Source organism: Heteronotia binoei, chromosome 6 (genome assembly GCF_032191835.1).
Source record: "Heteronotia binoei isolate CCM8104 ecotype False Entrance Well chromosome 6, APGP_CSIRO_Hbin_v1, whole genome shotgun sequence".
NCBI lineage: Eukaryota > Metazoa > Chordata > Lepidosauria > Squamata > Gekkonidae > Heteronotia > Heteronotia binoei.
The window spans coordinates 85,131,017-85,148,219 of record NC_083228.1 but is presented as its reverse complement, the minus strand read 5'-3'; the positions used below and the strand labels follow the sequence as shown (position 1 = coordinate 85,148,219).

General features: G+C 41.9%; 1 protein-coding gene across 1 annotated transcript; it reads right to left on the bottom strand.

The window, feature by feature from the left end:
* Positions 1-1,733: 1,733 nt before the first annotated feature.
* On the bottom strand, positions 1,734-16,671 carry TBCCD1 (TBCC domain containing 1). The gene is made up of 8 exons (XM_060242055.1): positions 16,496-16,671; positions 11,754-12,123; positions 11,265-11,414; positions 9,525-9,891; positions 6,752-6,938; positions 6,165-6,662; positions 3,359-3,517; positions 1,734-2,174 (listed from the first exon to the last, which is right to left on the bottom strand). The coding sequence occupies exons 1-7, from the start codon at positions 16,579-16,581 to the stop codon at positions 3,388-3,390; spliced, it is 1,788 nt and encodes a 595-aa protein (XP_060098038.1). The 5' UTR covers positions 16,582-16,671; the 3' UTR covers positions 1,734-2,174; positions 3,359-3,387.
* Positions 16,672-17,203: the final 532 nt, after the last annotated feature.

Sequence of the window (17,203 nt, the reverse complement as noted above, 5' to 3'; positions counted from 1 at the left end):
CAAATTTGTATTGGTTAAATGTTTTCTAGAGTCTTCAAAGCTCTTTGTGCAGGACAACAATGGAACAAAAATATTTAATGCAACATTATTCACTAGAAAAAGTCTTATAATTCCAGGAAAGCATTTTCTTTATGTGGAGGAACCATCCATGAAGTGTTCAGATTTAAGACAACACAGAAGTCACTTTTTTTGCTTGCATTCACACAGTAAAATTCCAAGGTGTAAACATCATGAGAGGCAGGAAAACAGAGAGTGACCAGTAGAGACCTGCAATACTCACAGGCAGGAGAATGCCTCAACCCATCACTGCCAATTCTCCACATGGATCAGTGGGTGGGAGAGACTTGTGGAGGGAATACCACATTCCCCTCTCCAGCATCATGCTTGGTGTAGCTACTAATGAGCCCAGTGTCTCCCTCTGCCAGGCCCAGTGCAGCTGATGGTGTTCTCTGCAGCCAAGCCCAGCTGCCAGTGTCCTCCTTTGCCCCAGCAGGGCTGAAGTGGCTGCCAGTGTCCTTTGATGCTGAGATCAGGCTCAGAGTGGCTGCTATGATCTGTTGTAAGGCAGGAGCAACTATGTTCTCACATGGTAACAGCACTGTCTTCATTTGTATATACAATGCAAATGTATTTGGGGAGATTAAACAACCTCCCCCATTTTACTTTTGATTTCAGATTTTTCTGCAAACTTGAGGAGTCCCCCAAGCTTGAAGAAAAATCTGTTTAGTATCTGCAATTTACAAAATTTATTTAGCATATGAAATCTACCAATGGGGGCCAGACGTCACCAATAGCATATAGATTTCCCATTTTTTGAAGGGGTAATGAGAAACACACCAAGAAATGCTGGCTTGAATCTCATGAAGGATTTTCCATAGACATCAAGGGAAATCAGTGTAAATACTATCTTTACACTACAGATCTCCTTGCCTCCTGCTTGCCTCATCCCCCCTTCTTCCAGAAGCAGCATTTCAGGGAGTATTTCAGGCTGCAGTACGAGATGGAGAAGTCATACTGTATTAGATGGAAATCACTTCTTTCCATTCAAGCCACTATGAACACACCAATTTTGTAAATGTCAAATCTGCAGAGTTGCCACAGAGATAGAGCAAAAGATATGCTGCTTCATTTCCTTAGTTAATGATCCAAGATCCTTTACCAAGACCAGTGCACTGGGCTACCTGGGTGGTTCTTCAGAAAAAAGCAAGACAAATGAAGTACGGGCTAGATACATATATCTGGAGCCCTCTGCTCACGACCTGAGTTCAATCCCAATGGAAGCTGGTTCGGGTAGCCGGCTCCAGGTTGACTCAGCCTTCCAGCCTTCCAAGGTCAGTAAAATGAGTACCCAGCTTGCTGAGGGGGAACTGTAGATGACTGGGGAAGGCAATGGCAAACCACCCCGTAAAAAAAAAAGTCTGCCATAAAAACGTTGTGAAAGCAACGTCACCCCAGAAGTCAGACACAACTGGTGCTTGCACAGGGGACTACCTTTACCTTCATATATCCAGAAGAAAATATTAATTTTTTGAGCCCAGAACAGTGCTCTCTTTTATATCTGCATGGTGCTTTAAAGGAGATGGAGGACTGAAAAATATGCTTAAAAAGAGAGAGGGAGAAATATGTCTACACATCACAAGAACTTCTTCCTGAAGCGTAAAGGGGGATGCTGATTTTAAGACAGTAATAGTCTTGTCTTAAAATGCCATTCAATCAGTCAATCTGCAAGAATATATGACACAAAAAACCATACCCATTTAATTAAACCTTGTAGTTAGTGCTAAACAACTGGTATAAAAATACATCTAGAGAGTTTTATACAAAGATCAGTGTTCAGTTAACAGGAGGGAAAGGTTCACTCAGCAGCTGGTACCTAGCTCTTCTTTTCCTAACAAGTGACTTCTTTGCCAGGCACCTATACACAAGCTGCAAATTTAAATATTGTTCTCAGCCATTTCAACTGAAGAGACCCAAGGCCCTGACTAATTCTGGCTTTCTGAGAAAAGCTCAGGCAAGGGATGATGCCATGACAGCTCGAATGGAAGGAGAAAGTCCATCTTCTTGACAATGACACCAGCCAAATTCATTACCACTGCCAGAAGAGCTTTTGATCATCTTGGCCCCAGTCAATTGAAGGGAAAACTCCTTCAGCTTGGCATGCTGGATCACCAGAACTATAATAAAACAAAGAGACCAAATCTGTTGAATGCACTCATCAACACTCCCCTCCCACACAGTAATAATTAGACTAATATTTGAAATATGTTGCAGTAGTGTCAAAGAAAAGCATCCAACTTAGTTCACAGGTCCTAATGAATAGCATCTGCTTTTATAAAGCCCCTGTTCACAAGTCTGTATGACACAATTATAAGAATAGAGAGTCTAGGTTGAGGCAGTTAATTGGGAATAGAAGATGCAGCACAGATGGCAACATGGAAAGACCATGGTGAAGAAGGCACTTTGAATTAAAAAACAGATGTAAAAGAGAACAGGAGTTGGTTATCTGGGTGTGTAAAAAGCAATAAAGCAGGTAGAAGATGGAACTAGCAATCTTGCATGGAGTAGAGAACATAACTGGAAATAATGGAAACTCAGAGAAGCAATACAGTATACAGCACAGAGGTTTAAATAGATTTGGAACCTTAAGCAGATATGGAGAGAAAGGCAGAGTTAGCTCAGAGATTTAGGCTTACAGTGGGACATGAGCCCCAGAAATGTATCAGCAAGACCAAACAGATCTTTTATTCCACCATCATATTTGGGATATCTGCTGCAGCTCAAAGTGACCTGACCTCTTGCAGGACATCAAAGGTGTTGGAAGTCCAAATGCAATAGCAGGGTTGAACTGCTGTTCTTCTATGCTTCACACTACCTTCTGTTAAGGACATATCCTTGCATGCTTTCTGAACTTTGGAGGCACACCAATTCAGCAACATTTGTAAGTGCTTCCGAAGTTCACACCCATCCCATCCCAAATCAAGCCAAATTTGGGAGAGTTAATTCTGAGGACACTCAAAAGTTTGAGACCCCTACTTTGAAATACATATTTTAAAGTTGGAAAAAAGGGCAGAAATTGAAAAGTCCCTTACAGAACACTGAGGAGGTCTGAAGAGACTGTTTATAGCATAAATTATCATATGTGTTTGGTTGTAAATTTTGGTAACCAGGAAAGTATGTGATGCAGATATCATCATCATGTTCTGATGTTGCATGTACAATGGCTAGCCACTATAGGCAGCACAATGCTAGACTAGAGGCATCACTTGTGTATCCAACATGGCAATTGCGTTCTTACTGTAAACAAATATGCAATCTTTTGTAAATGATGCAGTAGGAAAGATATGATCAATTAACTCACCAAAGCATTATGCTGTTTTAAGAGTTCTGCTATCCTGCTGCCTGCTTGGAACCTGCAGCAGGAAGCACCAGACTGTCAAGTTGCTGACGACTGCCTGTGTGGACTAGCCATTCATAGAATTTGTTCTCCACCAATACCTGGAATCTCTTCCTCTGATCCCTGAAATGTATCAAAACAGTGGCACTGAAGCATGTGGAATACGATTAGAAGTATATTCACATCATTTGAATCCAACATCTAACAGGGAACTTCTTATCCAGAGTGAACACAAGACCAAGTAATGAAGGTACTTTCTCACAAATAAACATACTTCCACTTAGTACATGCAGTTTTCATCAAATGTGGCACAATCAACAATTCTTTTTAACCATTGTATGTTTGAAATCCAAAGCATGTCTTGGGCCAAACCCTTAAGGTACCTTACAATGATAATAAACCTAGCATATTTATGAAGTGCCTAAAAACCAGACTCTAAACAAAATGTCAACTAAAAGAGATAAGCCCTAGTTTCTTTTTTTATGTAAAACACAATTTTATTGAAAACATATGGTAACAATATCTATTTATATCACTACTATCCCTGACCCATATGATATTTTCTAATCCCCCCTCCCTCTGTTACTAGACTCCTGCAGAAGTTATATACTTAAAGTTCACTTATAAAGGTACCTTTAACTATAACAATCTAAATTCATATTCTACCTTTTTCTAATACTCATTACTAAAAAATTGTCCAATGTCTTTTTACGTTCCATTCTTTCTCTACATATCCTCTAAATTTCTTCCATTCCCTTTTAAACACTCCCAAATCATAGTCTCTAAGAGTTCTCAGTTTATCCATCTCACTCTACGATAAAACTTTCACGATCCAATCCCATTTCTCTGGTATTTTTTCTTGCTTCCACAACTGCGCATACAATGTCCAAGTACCAAATTAAAGTTCTATCTTCTTTTGGAAATTTTTCCATTTGTAATCCCAACAGAAAAGTCTCTGCAACTTTCTTAAAGTCATATCCCAGAATCTTAGATATTGTTGTATCATCTGCCAGAACTTTTTCGCTCTTCCACAAGTCCACCACATATGATACAAAGAAGCTTCAAGTTTCTTACATTTCAAACATCTATCTGACATCTTTTTACTCATCTTTGCCAGTTTTTAGGAGTCATATACCACCTATACATCATCTTGAAACAATTCTCTTTAATACTCTGACATGTTGATATTCTCATAGAGTTCTTCCAAAGATATTCCCATGTATCCATCTGTATTTCCTTATTTACATTAATTGCCCATTTAATCATTTGAGATTTTACTACTTCTTCTTCTGTAGACCATTTCAACAGTAATTTATATATTTTCGATATTAATTTTTCATTATCTCCGAACAGAACCTTTTCCAATTCCGTTTGTTCACATCTGATTCCTTCATATCTAATATCATTTTCCATCAGACTTTTTATTTGTTGCATTTGAAACCAGTCATACTTGTTGTTTAGCTCTTTAGCAGATTTTAATTCAACTTTATCACCTTGGATCTTTAGTAATTGATTATATGACAACCCTCTCTCTTCATCAGAAGAGAGAGTTATAGTACCAGCAGAAGAAATAAGCCCTACTTTCAAGCTTATAATTTTAACATCACCAGGCTGCTTCTACAACCAGGGGGTTGCTCATATGTATTTTTTAAAAGAAGAGAAGTTCTATGAAGCCTTCAATTCTAGTTCCAACTGGAAACCTCCATATACAGGACCAGAACAGTAGAACTATATTAGAAAAAAGCAGGGCTAGAAACTGCCTTTGCTTGCAGCTTTTTGTCCTCTACTAAAAAAATGCTCTTTTGCTCACTTAACAAGCCTGCTCTCTTATTGGTTGTTGGATTAGGACTTCTGACTTTTAAAAAGGAAAAAGGTAGTTGAACAACTGGTGAAAAATGGAACAGAACAAAGAAGTCAAGTTCATCTTTTTTGTTTATAAGAATTATAGAGGAGGCGAGTTTTGGAAACTTAGTTCAGCTCCTTCTCAGTTTAAATGCTACTATTTACCAGGCAGAAGGTATTCAAATTATTTAAAAGTGCCTAAGACAGGAAAAAAATGAAACTAGCTAGTTAGAATAAAGAGAAAAAAGAGAAATATTTTGGATGGGATGGGGATATGTGCAGGGAGAGACCCATGTTACAACTTTTTAAAAAACCACTATGGTTAGAACTGCTGAACGATAAATAAATAAATGAAAACATGAAAATGGAGTAAATTATACTTTTGAGCCCATTATACCAAGTTCAGCTGATAAAATTTCATTGCTGCATCACTATTTATTGAATTTTCACTTTCCAGAAATATTTATACACAGGAACCTTTTTATAAAAAGAGATGTAAATCCTGACATGAAAATGTCAAGCTTATCTAAACAGTATGATTACTTCATAGTACTGCAGTAAAAAGAAGCCTCTAACCCCCTACACATTACTTGACATATTAATGACTCTACTAATTGCTACTGGAAATGAGAATTCAGCCCCTTTATGACTTCCTCTCAAGGATGCTTCTTTTCATAGTATTAGCTTCCCCAGCATTCCACTAAATTACTATAGCCTCATAGAGAAAAATGTTAAGTAGCATGTCAGTCCATGGACTGTTCCCCAGATGATTTCACTGATTGTGATTCTCCAATTTACAGACAACGTAGAAAAAATATAATCCCTAGAGAAGGATCACAGTCAGTCACAGTCTCAAACACGGCCACACTTCGGTCCCAACCTGCTACCAGCAGCTAAGTCTTCTGTCTTGAAAGAAGCTGGTACTTACTTGGTCAGCCCTGCCTCCTTCACAGTCTTCTGCCAGACCTGTATCCTCTGTTCTCGTTGGCTCAGTGCCTTCTGGTATGCAGGTGGCAGCTCACCAGGTATTTCAGTTGTGTCACCTTCCATTTCAAATGGAACAACAAAGGGGTAAAACTCTGCAGGTAAGAGGAATCTGAAGACCTTCCAGTCACAGTTATCTTTGCACACCAACATTGGATTGTCCCAGTAGTTAGGCAGTGTAGCCAAGCCGGTTCTGCCCATATGGTCCTCAAGCATTGGATAGTGGGTGTTGAAGGGAGCAAACGTTATGGCTTGGTTGCCTAGTAGGATGAGTGGTCTAGTTGGAGTGAGAATGTGCAAAGTACAACTGGTGGTGGATGACAGAGACAGACGGCGGCAGACAGCAATCACTTTGACATTGTCACAGCTATGGAGATGAACGACCGTCTGCACTGGGCCTAGGACAAAGGTACTGTTCCTGCACTTCTCTATGCTCACAGATCTACATCAGAGAAGAAAGAGTAGAGTTCAGCAGGAGGAAATGTAACACTGAAATAAGTTCCAAAGTTGGCTCAGAGAAGGCAAACTCACCTCAGTGGAGACAGCAAATAAATGAAGGACTCACAGCAGCGATGAATTTTTACATGGCTGTCTTCTAAAGTATCTGAGCTCTTTGCAAGTGTTTGCTTGTAGACTTGGCTCATCACAACCATGCGGTGTGCTGAAGGGACTATGTGAGTATTGCAGGCTATCTTAGCTCGCTTGGTTGCTCCTTCAACTACAAGAAACAAGTCAAACATTACTTGGAAAAAAGTAGTTCTGATTAGTAGTTCTTGAAAAAAAGTAGTTCTGAAAAGTAGTGTCTACATGTATCTCAAAATTCACAACAACCTCAGAACAAATAATCACAGACCTTCACTGATTAAAAACTATCCAGAAGTACACCAGCACAATTTTAACAGAAAGGAAGAAGGCATTTTCATCCACCAATCTTGGTACCCCGCTCTGCAAAACACCCTACAGACTATAAATTGCAGAAAGTCTCAGAACAACCAGCAAATTCCACAGAACAATCAGCACAGTCAACAACCATCTTCCTTATCTTCAAACCCCTTCCAACCCTCCCAGCAATTAACACAGAACAATGGTCACATTCAACAGCCAGTTTCCTTATCACTACCCTTCCAGGAAGCCCCACCAAACAATGGGCACATCCACAAACCAATTGCCCTTTCATCACACCCCCTCCAGCCTAGAAATAGCAGCTCTCCAGCAGCCCTGGCTCCACTCAATGCACAGCAGCCAAGAAGGTCTGAGCGCCTGCTCCGGCTGCAACGCCACTGAGGATGTTCTCCACAGCTGAGAACGAAATGCCTGGAAGGAAAACTTTCTCCAGTAGAACACGGCACTTGATCCCGAAAGATTCTACAAACCCTAGTTCTCTATATTCACTCACCGGTGAAAAGGTTTCCAAGTCTTTCACTCTTTCTACATAATGTGAAAACATAGGCTAGACCATGTCTACACACTCAGAAACCTGTCTGTTTCATTGCACATGAAATGACATATGTAGTCACTAGGGATGGACATGAACCTCTTCACAAACCTAAATTCATAACTGCAATAACCTTCCCATGAACCTTGATGGTTGTTATGGAAGCTTGTGTGGTTTGTGTCAGTGGTTCGTACAGCAGAACTGCTTGTGCCAATCAATTATTGTCAACACAACGGGGGGATGGACTTCTGCAGCCCTCCTGCAACCTTGCAAACACCAACAGTGGCCCACTAAAGCTCAACAGGCAGTGCTGGCTGCCAATAAGAGAGCTCTATGGGACCAGAATGATATATACCCCCAGCTCCACACAATCATTGTTTTCTGTTGGCAGCAAGTGTGCCATGCATTAGTTAGAAACACAGAGGGAAGGGAACTGGCTGTGATTTCCCCAGAGAGCACTTTCCTAGGACTTTGGAGGGCTGTAACTCCACCCCCCTCCCAAATCTAATTCTCATCAAACTTGGACGGCAGATAGAGGAGAGTCAGTTGGAGACTCGCAAGTTTGGAAGCTCTAGCCCGCAGGGGGACTGTTCTACCACATCACAAACCTCACAAAACAAAGCAGTTCGGTATGCAGGAAGGCCAATGACTGGTTGTGGTTCTTTTGGCCCCATGAACCAAGAACCAAAATAAACCTCCATTTTCCCCGTTCATGCCCACTCCTAGTAGTCACTACAGATCAAGCCTTTTGCTACGGGGAGGCAAGGGGGGCCAGGCCCATCCTTTCAAACCCTCCCTCCAACTGTAGGGCCCCTCTATTTGATGTGTGTGTGCATTTGTGTGTGTGAGAGAGAGCACGGTGCAAGGAGGCAGCGGCAGGGCCATGCGTATGAGAGTTTGAGAGAGAGAGCGCAGTGCGGCAGGGCTGTGTATGTAAGCGTGCATGTGAGAGAGAGACAGACAGAGGGAGCCTGCACCGCTTCCTTCAAGTCTCTCTGTTCTTGCCAATGCCACTCTCCCCAGCCTTCCCTCTGACCTCCCCTCCCCACAATGCCCCAGCCTCCCTGTTCTCACCACCGCCGTTGCTCAGGGAGTGTGGCTGGGAAATCCTGCTGCTGTAATTTTTAAAAAAACAACTTTGCCTTCATTTGGGCCCCATGGCCCCACCACCTGGAATTTTACCCCCTGGGCCCCCCACACCTGAAATTTTCTGCCTATGGCCCTGCTACAGATACCATGTGAATATCTGTCCCTAATTCAGACATAAATATTTATAACTAGCTATTTTATAACATTCCACGTACTATATAAGCTGTCTCTAATGTTAGACAAAGCTTTAACATTCCCCATTTATGAAATGAGATCAGTACAAGGTTTACAATTTGTTATGTACATAGTGACAAGAGCACAACCGAAAAACAAGAATTGGGCAATCTTGTTAACTTAGTGCAGCTAATGTGGAATATATACTTGCTTCTAGCAACTGGCCTAAATTATTTTGGCAATACCAGAAGGAGATATCCGCACATAATATATGGTATGAATAAACCATGTTCTAGTAGATGAAGCATGGGAAACCTGGCTCAGCCTTTACCTACTGAACTGGAACCTGCCAATCTTTACAATAAGGCCATACAGAAATGAGGATATATCTTATAGGACTGGAATGCTCCATAAACTAAACATACTAATTTTGTTGCCCAGATTGGTGGGAAAGCAAGTAATAAATATAGTTGATCTGACCATGAGCATCTGGTCAAAGATATTATCTTACAGTGTAGGAGGTCTCTGGATTTTGTAAATAAGAAAAAAGAGGAAGATGTATATGCAATGATTAAATGACCAGATACAAAGAAAATCTAACTGTACCTTGCTGTGCCCATGCAAGCTTCTTCCCAGACTTGAGGCAAGCTGATGTTCCAAATGGGTTCCCAGTCAGGCAAGCCCTCAACCAGGATTCCAGCTTGGGGAAAGAAAAAGCTTTGGAAATCTTTGAGAAACCATTGCTTGCATGCAATGGCTGCCAGAATGCAAGCTCATGCAAAGGATGGACAGTCCTGTTGTTGTTCACAGACCCTTCAATCAGAAAGCTGAGAGCTCGAATAGCTTCAGGAGTTACCAGGCTATTGTGGGTGGAATGAGAGGAGGCAGAGAGCTGGTCTGGATCTAGTAAGAGTTCTAGAAGATCCTGAAGGTGATTCTGGATGAAGGCTTGATGGTAGTTGTCATTCCAGTTCTTATACCAAGCAAAGAACAGGTTGTCAGATACCAAATGAATTTGCACAAAGCCAAGTGACAGTTCAATTCCATTCCATTCTTGCAAGTTTGTTACCACTGCAAATATTCACTCAGTATAAAAAGAACCAGAAATAGTAATTCATACTGTAATTCCTTAAGTTTAAAGTCACTGCTGGAGGGACATACATTATCACTTTACTCAGCATGGTCTACCATCCTAAAGTACATTAATAATTTGCACACATATAAAAGGTACAGAAATGTGAAGAACAAAAACATTTAATATCAGAGCTTCAAGAAGAAGAAAGATTCATTTTAAAAATCCACCAGAAGAGAGAACATGTTGAATGGCACTTTGCAACCAACTCATCCCAGTAAGATCATTTTTAATAACGATTACTTTAAATCTACAAATACATAAAACATTTAAAAAGTAAAAAAGATAGTCCCCTGTGCAAGCACCAGTTGTTTCCAACTCTGGGGTGATGTTGCTTTCACAGCAGACTTTTTACAGGGTGGTTTGCCTTGCTTTCCCCAGTCATCTACACTTTCCCCCCAGCGAGCTGGGTACTCATTTTAACAACCTTGGAAGGATGGAAGGCTGAGTCATCCTGGAGCCAACTACCTGAACCCAGCTTCCGCTGGGATCGAACTCAGGTCATGAGCAGAGCTTAGGACTGCAGAATTGCAGCTTTACTACTCTGCACCACGGGGCTCTCACATAAAACATATCCTCTCTTAATTTAATCTTCATTGCTTTTTACTATCTCTGTAACTTCTTTTTGGTAGACAGTCAACAATTATTGTTAAAAAGGAATAAATATTTTTATTTCAAGTAAGAACATAAGAACATAAGAGAAGCCATGTTGGATCAGGCCAACGGCCCATCAAGTCCAACACTCTGTGTCACACAGTGGCAAAAATTTTATATACACACATACACTGTGGCTAATAGCCACTGATGGACCTGTGCTCCATATTTTTATCTAAACCCTTCTTGAAGGTGGCTATACTTGTGGCCGCCACCACCTCCTGTGGCAGTGAATTCCACATGTTAATCACCCTTTGGGTGAAGAAGTACTTCCTTTTATCCGTTTTAACCTATCTGCTCAGCAATTTCATCGAATGCCCACGAGTTCTCGTATTGTGAGAAAGGGAGAAAAGTAGAATATTTTTGTTTAAAAATTAATTTGGGTAAAGGCTTTGTTGTTTTTTAAGAATACAACACAAACTGGTGTTGAATGAACTCTTGGAAATCACAAGATATTTAAGAGTTATATTCAACTTATGTCAAGTTCCTGTCTTCAAACAAAAGCGCAGAAGCTGCTTCTAAAGGAAAATAACTTTTGCAAGAAAATAAATTTAAAATACCTTAATTTGATTGGTGGATTCTCCAGTCAGGCCATAAGACTTGGATTTAATATTTGGCCACTCTTCTCCAATTAGAGATGTCCTTAAGGAAACTTTGTTTAGTTGCTGTATATAGAGGAAAAGCAGGAACTGCAGAGTGTCCACAGATAACTAAATGAAAAGACCAGGAAAAGCTTAAAATTTAAAAACACATCATTACTTTTAAGAATGACAATATTTAGCAGAGACGGGCCCTTTTATGTTTGGTAGCAGATCAGTAAGGGGAAACAAAGGAGACATAGACAGACCACTACTTTTAAAAACTGGATAAACACTCCTACATCATGCTAGGTTATGGTCCACATGTATCTGAACTGTATTTTGTATCAAAAGACAAGGAAATAAACTACTGCTTTCTACACTGTGTGCATGAAGAGAAAAGACCAAAGACATTGCTGAGACATAACCCAGGCTCCATTACATTAAAAATTACAAGATGTCATTCCATGCCTTGTTCCGTTGCTTCTCTGCTTCCTCCTCAGTTGCACAGCTCGACATCACCTCTGCCCATTCCAGTCGCTCCTCTGCAGTCCGTTCAACAAGACTGTCAAACAGTTCAAAATATAGCCAAGCCAAGTCCTTCTCTAACTGTAGCTTCCCACAGGCAATGTGTCGCCACATAGGCCAGAAAAGGTAAGGATAATAGCCCTCACTAAAATGCATCCGGACATAAGTGGACATCTTTCGCAGATAATGCAGACTAAACTTGGATGGAGGCGGGATTTGCAAAGCTCCCACTATGAAAGGTTCCATCTTCACCCACAGATTAACTTTGTACTGATCCATTTTAGCCATCATAAGAACCTCACATTTATGGTTTCTATAGAAAATGAAAACAAGAAAAAAATTATTCACAAAATTCAAGCCTTCCAAGGGCCACCAAGGTGGCTAAAGAATTAAAATATATATGATAAAATCACATTTTAAAACCATTAAAATCAATCTCCCCTCATCATTAAAACAATTAAAACAGTTAAAATCTATACAAAAACAGCAATTAAGACATTGGTTAGGAAGCACAATCATAGTTGTTGTTCAGTCGCACAGTCGAGTCCAACTCTGTGACCCCATGGACCAAGTCACGCCAGGCCCTCCTGTCTTCCACCATCCTCCGAAGTCTGCTCAAATTTGTGTTAGTTACATCAGTAATGCTGTCCAGCCATCTCATCTTTTGCCATCCCCTTCTTCTTTTGCCTTCTGTCTTTCCCAGCATCAAGGTCTTCTCCAGTGAGTGCTCCCTTCTCATTTGGTGGCCAAAGTATTTGAGCTTCAGCTCCAGCATTTGAACTTCCAGGGAACAGTCAGGGTTGATTTCCCTTAGTACTGACTGATTTACACTGGAGAAGAAAATGGCAACCCACTCCAGTATCCTTGCCAGGAAAACCTCAAGGACAGTAACAATCATAGAGGGAATGTCAAATGAAATTTTAAAAAGTCTTCACCTACTGGCTGAAGATAGCAAAAGAGGGCGATAGACAAATCTCCTTAGAGAGAGACTTCTAAAGCTTTAGTGCTATGACCAAGAAGGCTCTCTCCCAGGCTGCCACCCAAAGCAGGACCTCCAAGGATTATTGTAGTGGTCAGGCAGGTTCATAAGGGAGTAGGCAGTCCTTCTGGTATGTTGGTCCCAAATTGTTTAGGGCTTTGAAAGTCAACTGTGCCCACAAGCCAGTATATAAGTGGACCAAGAATGAAGTGATATGGTCCCTATGACTCACTCCAGTCAATATCCTGGCTGAAGCATTCATTCATTCAATTTATACCCTGCCCTCCCCCCAAAATCATAAAACCAACAAGATAAAAACAGTAAACGATCATTAAGATCAACTATCAATAACAAAAAAACCCATGCCTTATGTCAGAAAAAAAAACATTCTGTACTGCAGTCCTAAGCTCTGCTCACGACCTGAGTTCGATCCCGGCAGAAGCTGGGTTCAGGTAGCCAGCTCCAGGTTGACTCAGCCTTCCATCCTTCCGAGGTCAGTAAAATGACTACCCAGCTTGCTGGAAGGAAAGTGTAGATGACTGGGGAAGGCAATGGCAAGCCACCCCATAAAAAGTCTGCCGTGAAAACGTTGTGAAAGCAACATCGCCCCAGAGTTGGAAATGACTGGTGCTTGCACAGGAAACTACCTTTACCTTACCAATCAAAGTTTCTGAACATTAATCAAGGGCATCCCCATGTAGAGCACACTGCAGTAATCAGGGCATGCGCCACAGTGGCCAGATCTTTTCTGCCCAGGAAAGGCTGCAGTTGGCTAACCAGTCAAAGCTGCTAACTTACCCAGCAGGAGGTTGGGGTCCAAGAGTGACCCCATAATATGGGACTGTTCTTTCAAGGGGAATGCAACTCCATCCAGAACAGTTAACAGTTTAAATCCCAGTCAGACCCTCCACCGACGAATAGCACTTCTGTCTTACTAGGATTAAGCTAGTTTTTTGTCTGCATCCACTACAGAACTGTCTGCAGGCACCAGTTCAGTGTTTCTATAGCCTCCCTGGGATCAGCTGGAAGTGAAAGATAAGGCTAAGCATCATCCACCCTTGGTGGCAGTCCAGTTCAAATCTCCAGATGACTTCACCCAGCAGTTTCATGTAGATGCTAAAGAGCACAGGGGACAAGATAAGACCTCAGAGCCAAAAGGCTGAGCAGCAGCCCCCAAGAACCACATTCTGAAATCTACCCTCCAGTTAGAAGGGGAACCACCACAGAATGATGTTTCCCAATCCCAGATGGGCGGTTCATGATCAATGGTGTCAGCAGAATCAACAGAGTCACACTCCCTCTGTCCATCTCCCAATGCAAGTCAACGACCAGGGAGACCAAGGCTGTTTCAGTACCATAGCCAGGCCTAAACCCAGACTGGATAAGACCTAAACAATCTGCCTCATCCAGGACAGCATTGGGTTGTCCAGTCACCACCCAGTTTTATTATATTGAATTTAAAGATTGCCCAATCCCTGCTATTGCAGGGCCCTGGGTAATATACCTAATTTAAAAAAAACATTAAAACCATAAAATAAAATGCTTAAGCAGTACTAACACGGCAAGTCTAAAAAAATCAGATGGTGAAATTTCAGTTTCCTATTCTGAACTGAGGCCACTTTGTAGGTGGGGCAAGGTAAGAACAGCAGCCTGGAAAGGAGATCTTTAATCATCTTGCTCAATAATAGGATATTTGAGAGTGGCAGATAATTATTGAGTTCTCCTGGGTCAATGGTAGTGACCTTTAGAAGTGGGCATACCTCAGCCTGTTTCAAGGCTGAGGTGATCATGCTGTCTCTTAAGGAACAACTTCTTGAATCCAGTCAGCCCTCCCCCCCCCCCAAAAAAAAGATTTATGTGACCATGAAGGGCTAGGGTCATACAAGCATGTGGTAGGCCTCAAACTTTCAAGGATCCTGTCCACTTCCTCAGAATGAAAAGATCCCAAACAACTAGACAAGTCAGCACCCTGGCACCATCTGTCCCCAGCACTGCCAGCAGAGAATCCAAGTCAGAACAGATGCAAGAGTTTTTATCTGTAAAATCCTGAAATGGCCACTAGGCAATCCACCTCCCCTAGCAGGCTGGATTGCAACAGGCTTCTGACCACCCAGAACAGTTCCGCTGTGTCTTACACTGTACAGACACAATGGTGGTAGAAAAGTGTTGTTTCTTTGCCATTACTGCCACAGAGTACACTTTAAAACAAGGTTTTGCCTGTGTCTTATCAGATTCACTCTGAGCCTTCCTCCACTGTTGCTCTAACATCTCTGTTGTCTTTTCATCAGCTGCACTTCCACAGTAAACCAAGGTGGTACCAGGGCTCTAATGCTTGAGAGAGGGTGCCCAGGAACAATTATGTCAGCTGCCTAGGCCATGCCCTCATTCCAGAGGTCAACCATGGTACTGACAGACATACCAACCACATCAACATCAAAATCCCACAGAGCCATTAGAAAGCCATTCAAATCTATCCAGCTTCAGGGGCAGATAATCTTCACAGATTCCCCACTTTTACAGTGTCTTGGTATCCTTGTAAGTCTAATACATTTATAAAATACAGTATAAGAGGTACAGAAAGGAACGGCCTTCAGCTTCCTTGTACAGCTATAGCTTCTGTTCACCAATCCCCACCACCTGCTATTATCTCTTTTCACACTTTTTATCTGACAAGTGCTGAAGGTAGGCAAATCCAGTATTCAGATCAGACCCCTAGAATTAGGCTGAATGCTTCCTTGACAGGTAACTAGAGTACAAATAAAATTTGGCAGAAGGGTATGGGAGATGTTACCACTTATTTGACTTTCTGCTCTTAAGAGGCATAAAGGAATGGATCTGCCCATCAATGAAGATAAGATATAATGAGACTATACCTTTAAAAAACAAAAAATGGGTCTTGCAGCTCTTTAAGGACTAAAATATTTTTATGACATGAAGTTATGCACTGTTAGGCATTTGAAACAGTCTTCAGTTGGCAGATATTGAAGAAAAACATCATAAACAAGTCAAAAGCCATGACATGCAGGAGGTACACCCAGTGGCCCTTCTACAGACACATTTTTATTCTAGCATTAGGTTTCATGAACTAGAGCTGACTTCATGAATCCACAAAAGCTCATGCTAGAATAAAAGCTTTAGTTTTATATTTGCTGCAACAATCTAACATGGATGCTCCTTTTAGAATTCTCAGCATGAGAGTTATATGCAAAGCCCACACATATACACAAGAGAAGTTGAGACTCTTTACAGCAACAATCCTTAGAAGCCTGTAAAACTACATGTTACATTTTGCCCCCCATAAAAAGCTGCCTGTTTATAAATTCATGCGGGTAGCCGCGTTGGTCTGAAACAGCGCAACAAACTGAGTTCAGTGACACCTTCGTGTGCTTATTATACCTTGAAGAAAACTGTTGGTTTTACAGGTGCCATTGGAGTCAAACTTCGCTCTGTTTATAAATGTGAGGGCGGGACCAGCGAGGGGAAGAGGACAAAAAGCAAAACTGGCGCCAGTTTGAGGCATTTGACTCAATGTGGACGGCGGAGTTCGCCAGCCCTACTGTCAGGAACCACAGCCACCTGTGGACCACAGGTCTGTCCCTCAGCACCAACTCCTGTTCCCGACTGGAAGAAGCCAAGCTTAAGCAGAGTCGCTTTAAGGAGGGAGAGGGGTGGGGAGAAGTGCATCTGTCCGTCCCTTTCCCGTTACCTGCGCGCCTCAGTCGGCGCCTCTCGACAAGCAGCTTTCGAACTTCCACTCCACCGCGCCTGCGCATAAGCGCAAGGCAGGCTCATGACCCTGAGGTACAAACCACGGTTCTCTATCTAAGAGCCACTCGCCTAGACCGACGCTTTTTTAACCTCGGGGAAGCCACCCGACTCTCCTCTTCTGCCAAACCTTTTTCAATCTCTATGATTTTTCTTGGGGAAATCACCATCGAGGGGATGCAGCGGTGGCGCCCCGTCCGGTGTGGAGGAATGTCTCAATGGAACTGGGAACACATGAACTTAAGGACCGCGTAAAATTTAGTGAAGTGAGAGAACGACGTTCATTTTCTGAAATCTCGGCTTCCTCTTGCGCGCAGGGAAAAAGAGACAATTGACTGGAGCAGTGTTCCTAACCCATGGGTCTTTCAACTGGTCGCAAAGCCTGTGAAAGCTGATCCCAGGCTTGATTCACCCATATTGGTGAATCAAGGACTCAAAGAAGGCTGTGATTGGGCATCAGCCTTCTTCTCTCCCCACAACAAAAATGTAAACTCAGAGGTATTATGCTCCCTCACGCAAGCCATATTTTTTGTAGAAAATGTGATTTTATTTGTATGGCTCCCACCTTATGGAATGGCCTGCCTGAGGTCAGGAAAGCTCATATTCTCCTTGCTTTCCACAAAGCAGGCAAAACTGAATTATTCAAGAG

Excerpts from the sequence above, each read along its gene's own strand:
- TBCCD1 (XM_060242055.1), bottom strand. The coding sequence starts at position 16,581 with ATGAGCCTGCCTTGCGCTTATGCGCAGGCGCGGTGGAGTGGAAGTTCG. Across the intron at positions 11,415-11,753 it reads CAGAGAAGCAACGGAACAAG|TTATCTGTGGACACTCTGCA; the intron begins GCATGGAATGAC and ends CTTTTCATTTAG. Across the intron at positions 9,892-11,264 it reads AATCCACCAATCAAATTAAG|AACTGGAATGACAACTACCA; the intron begins GTATTTTAAATT and ends GCTTGGTATAAG.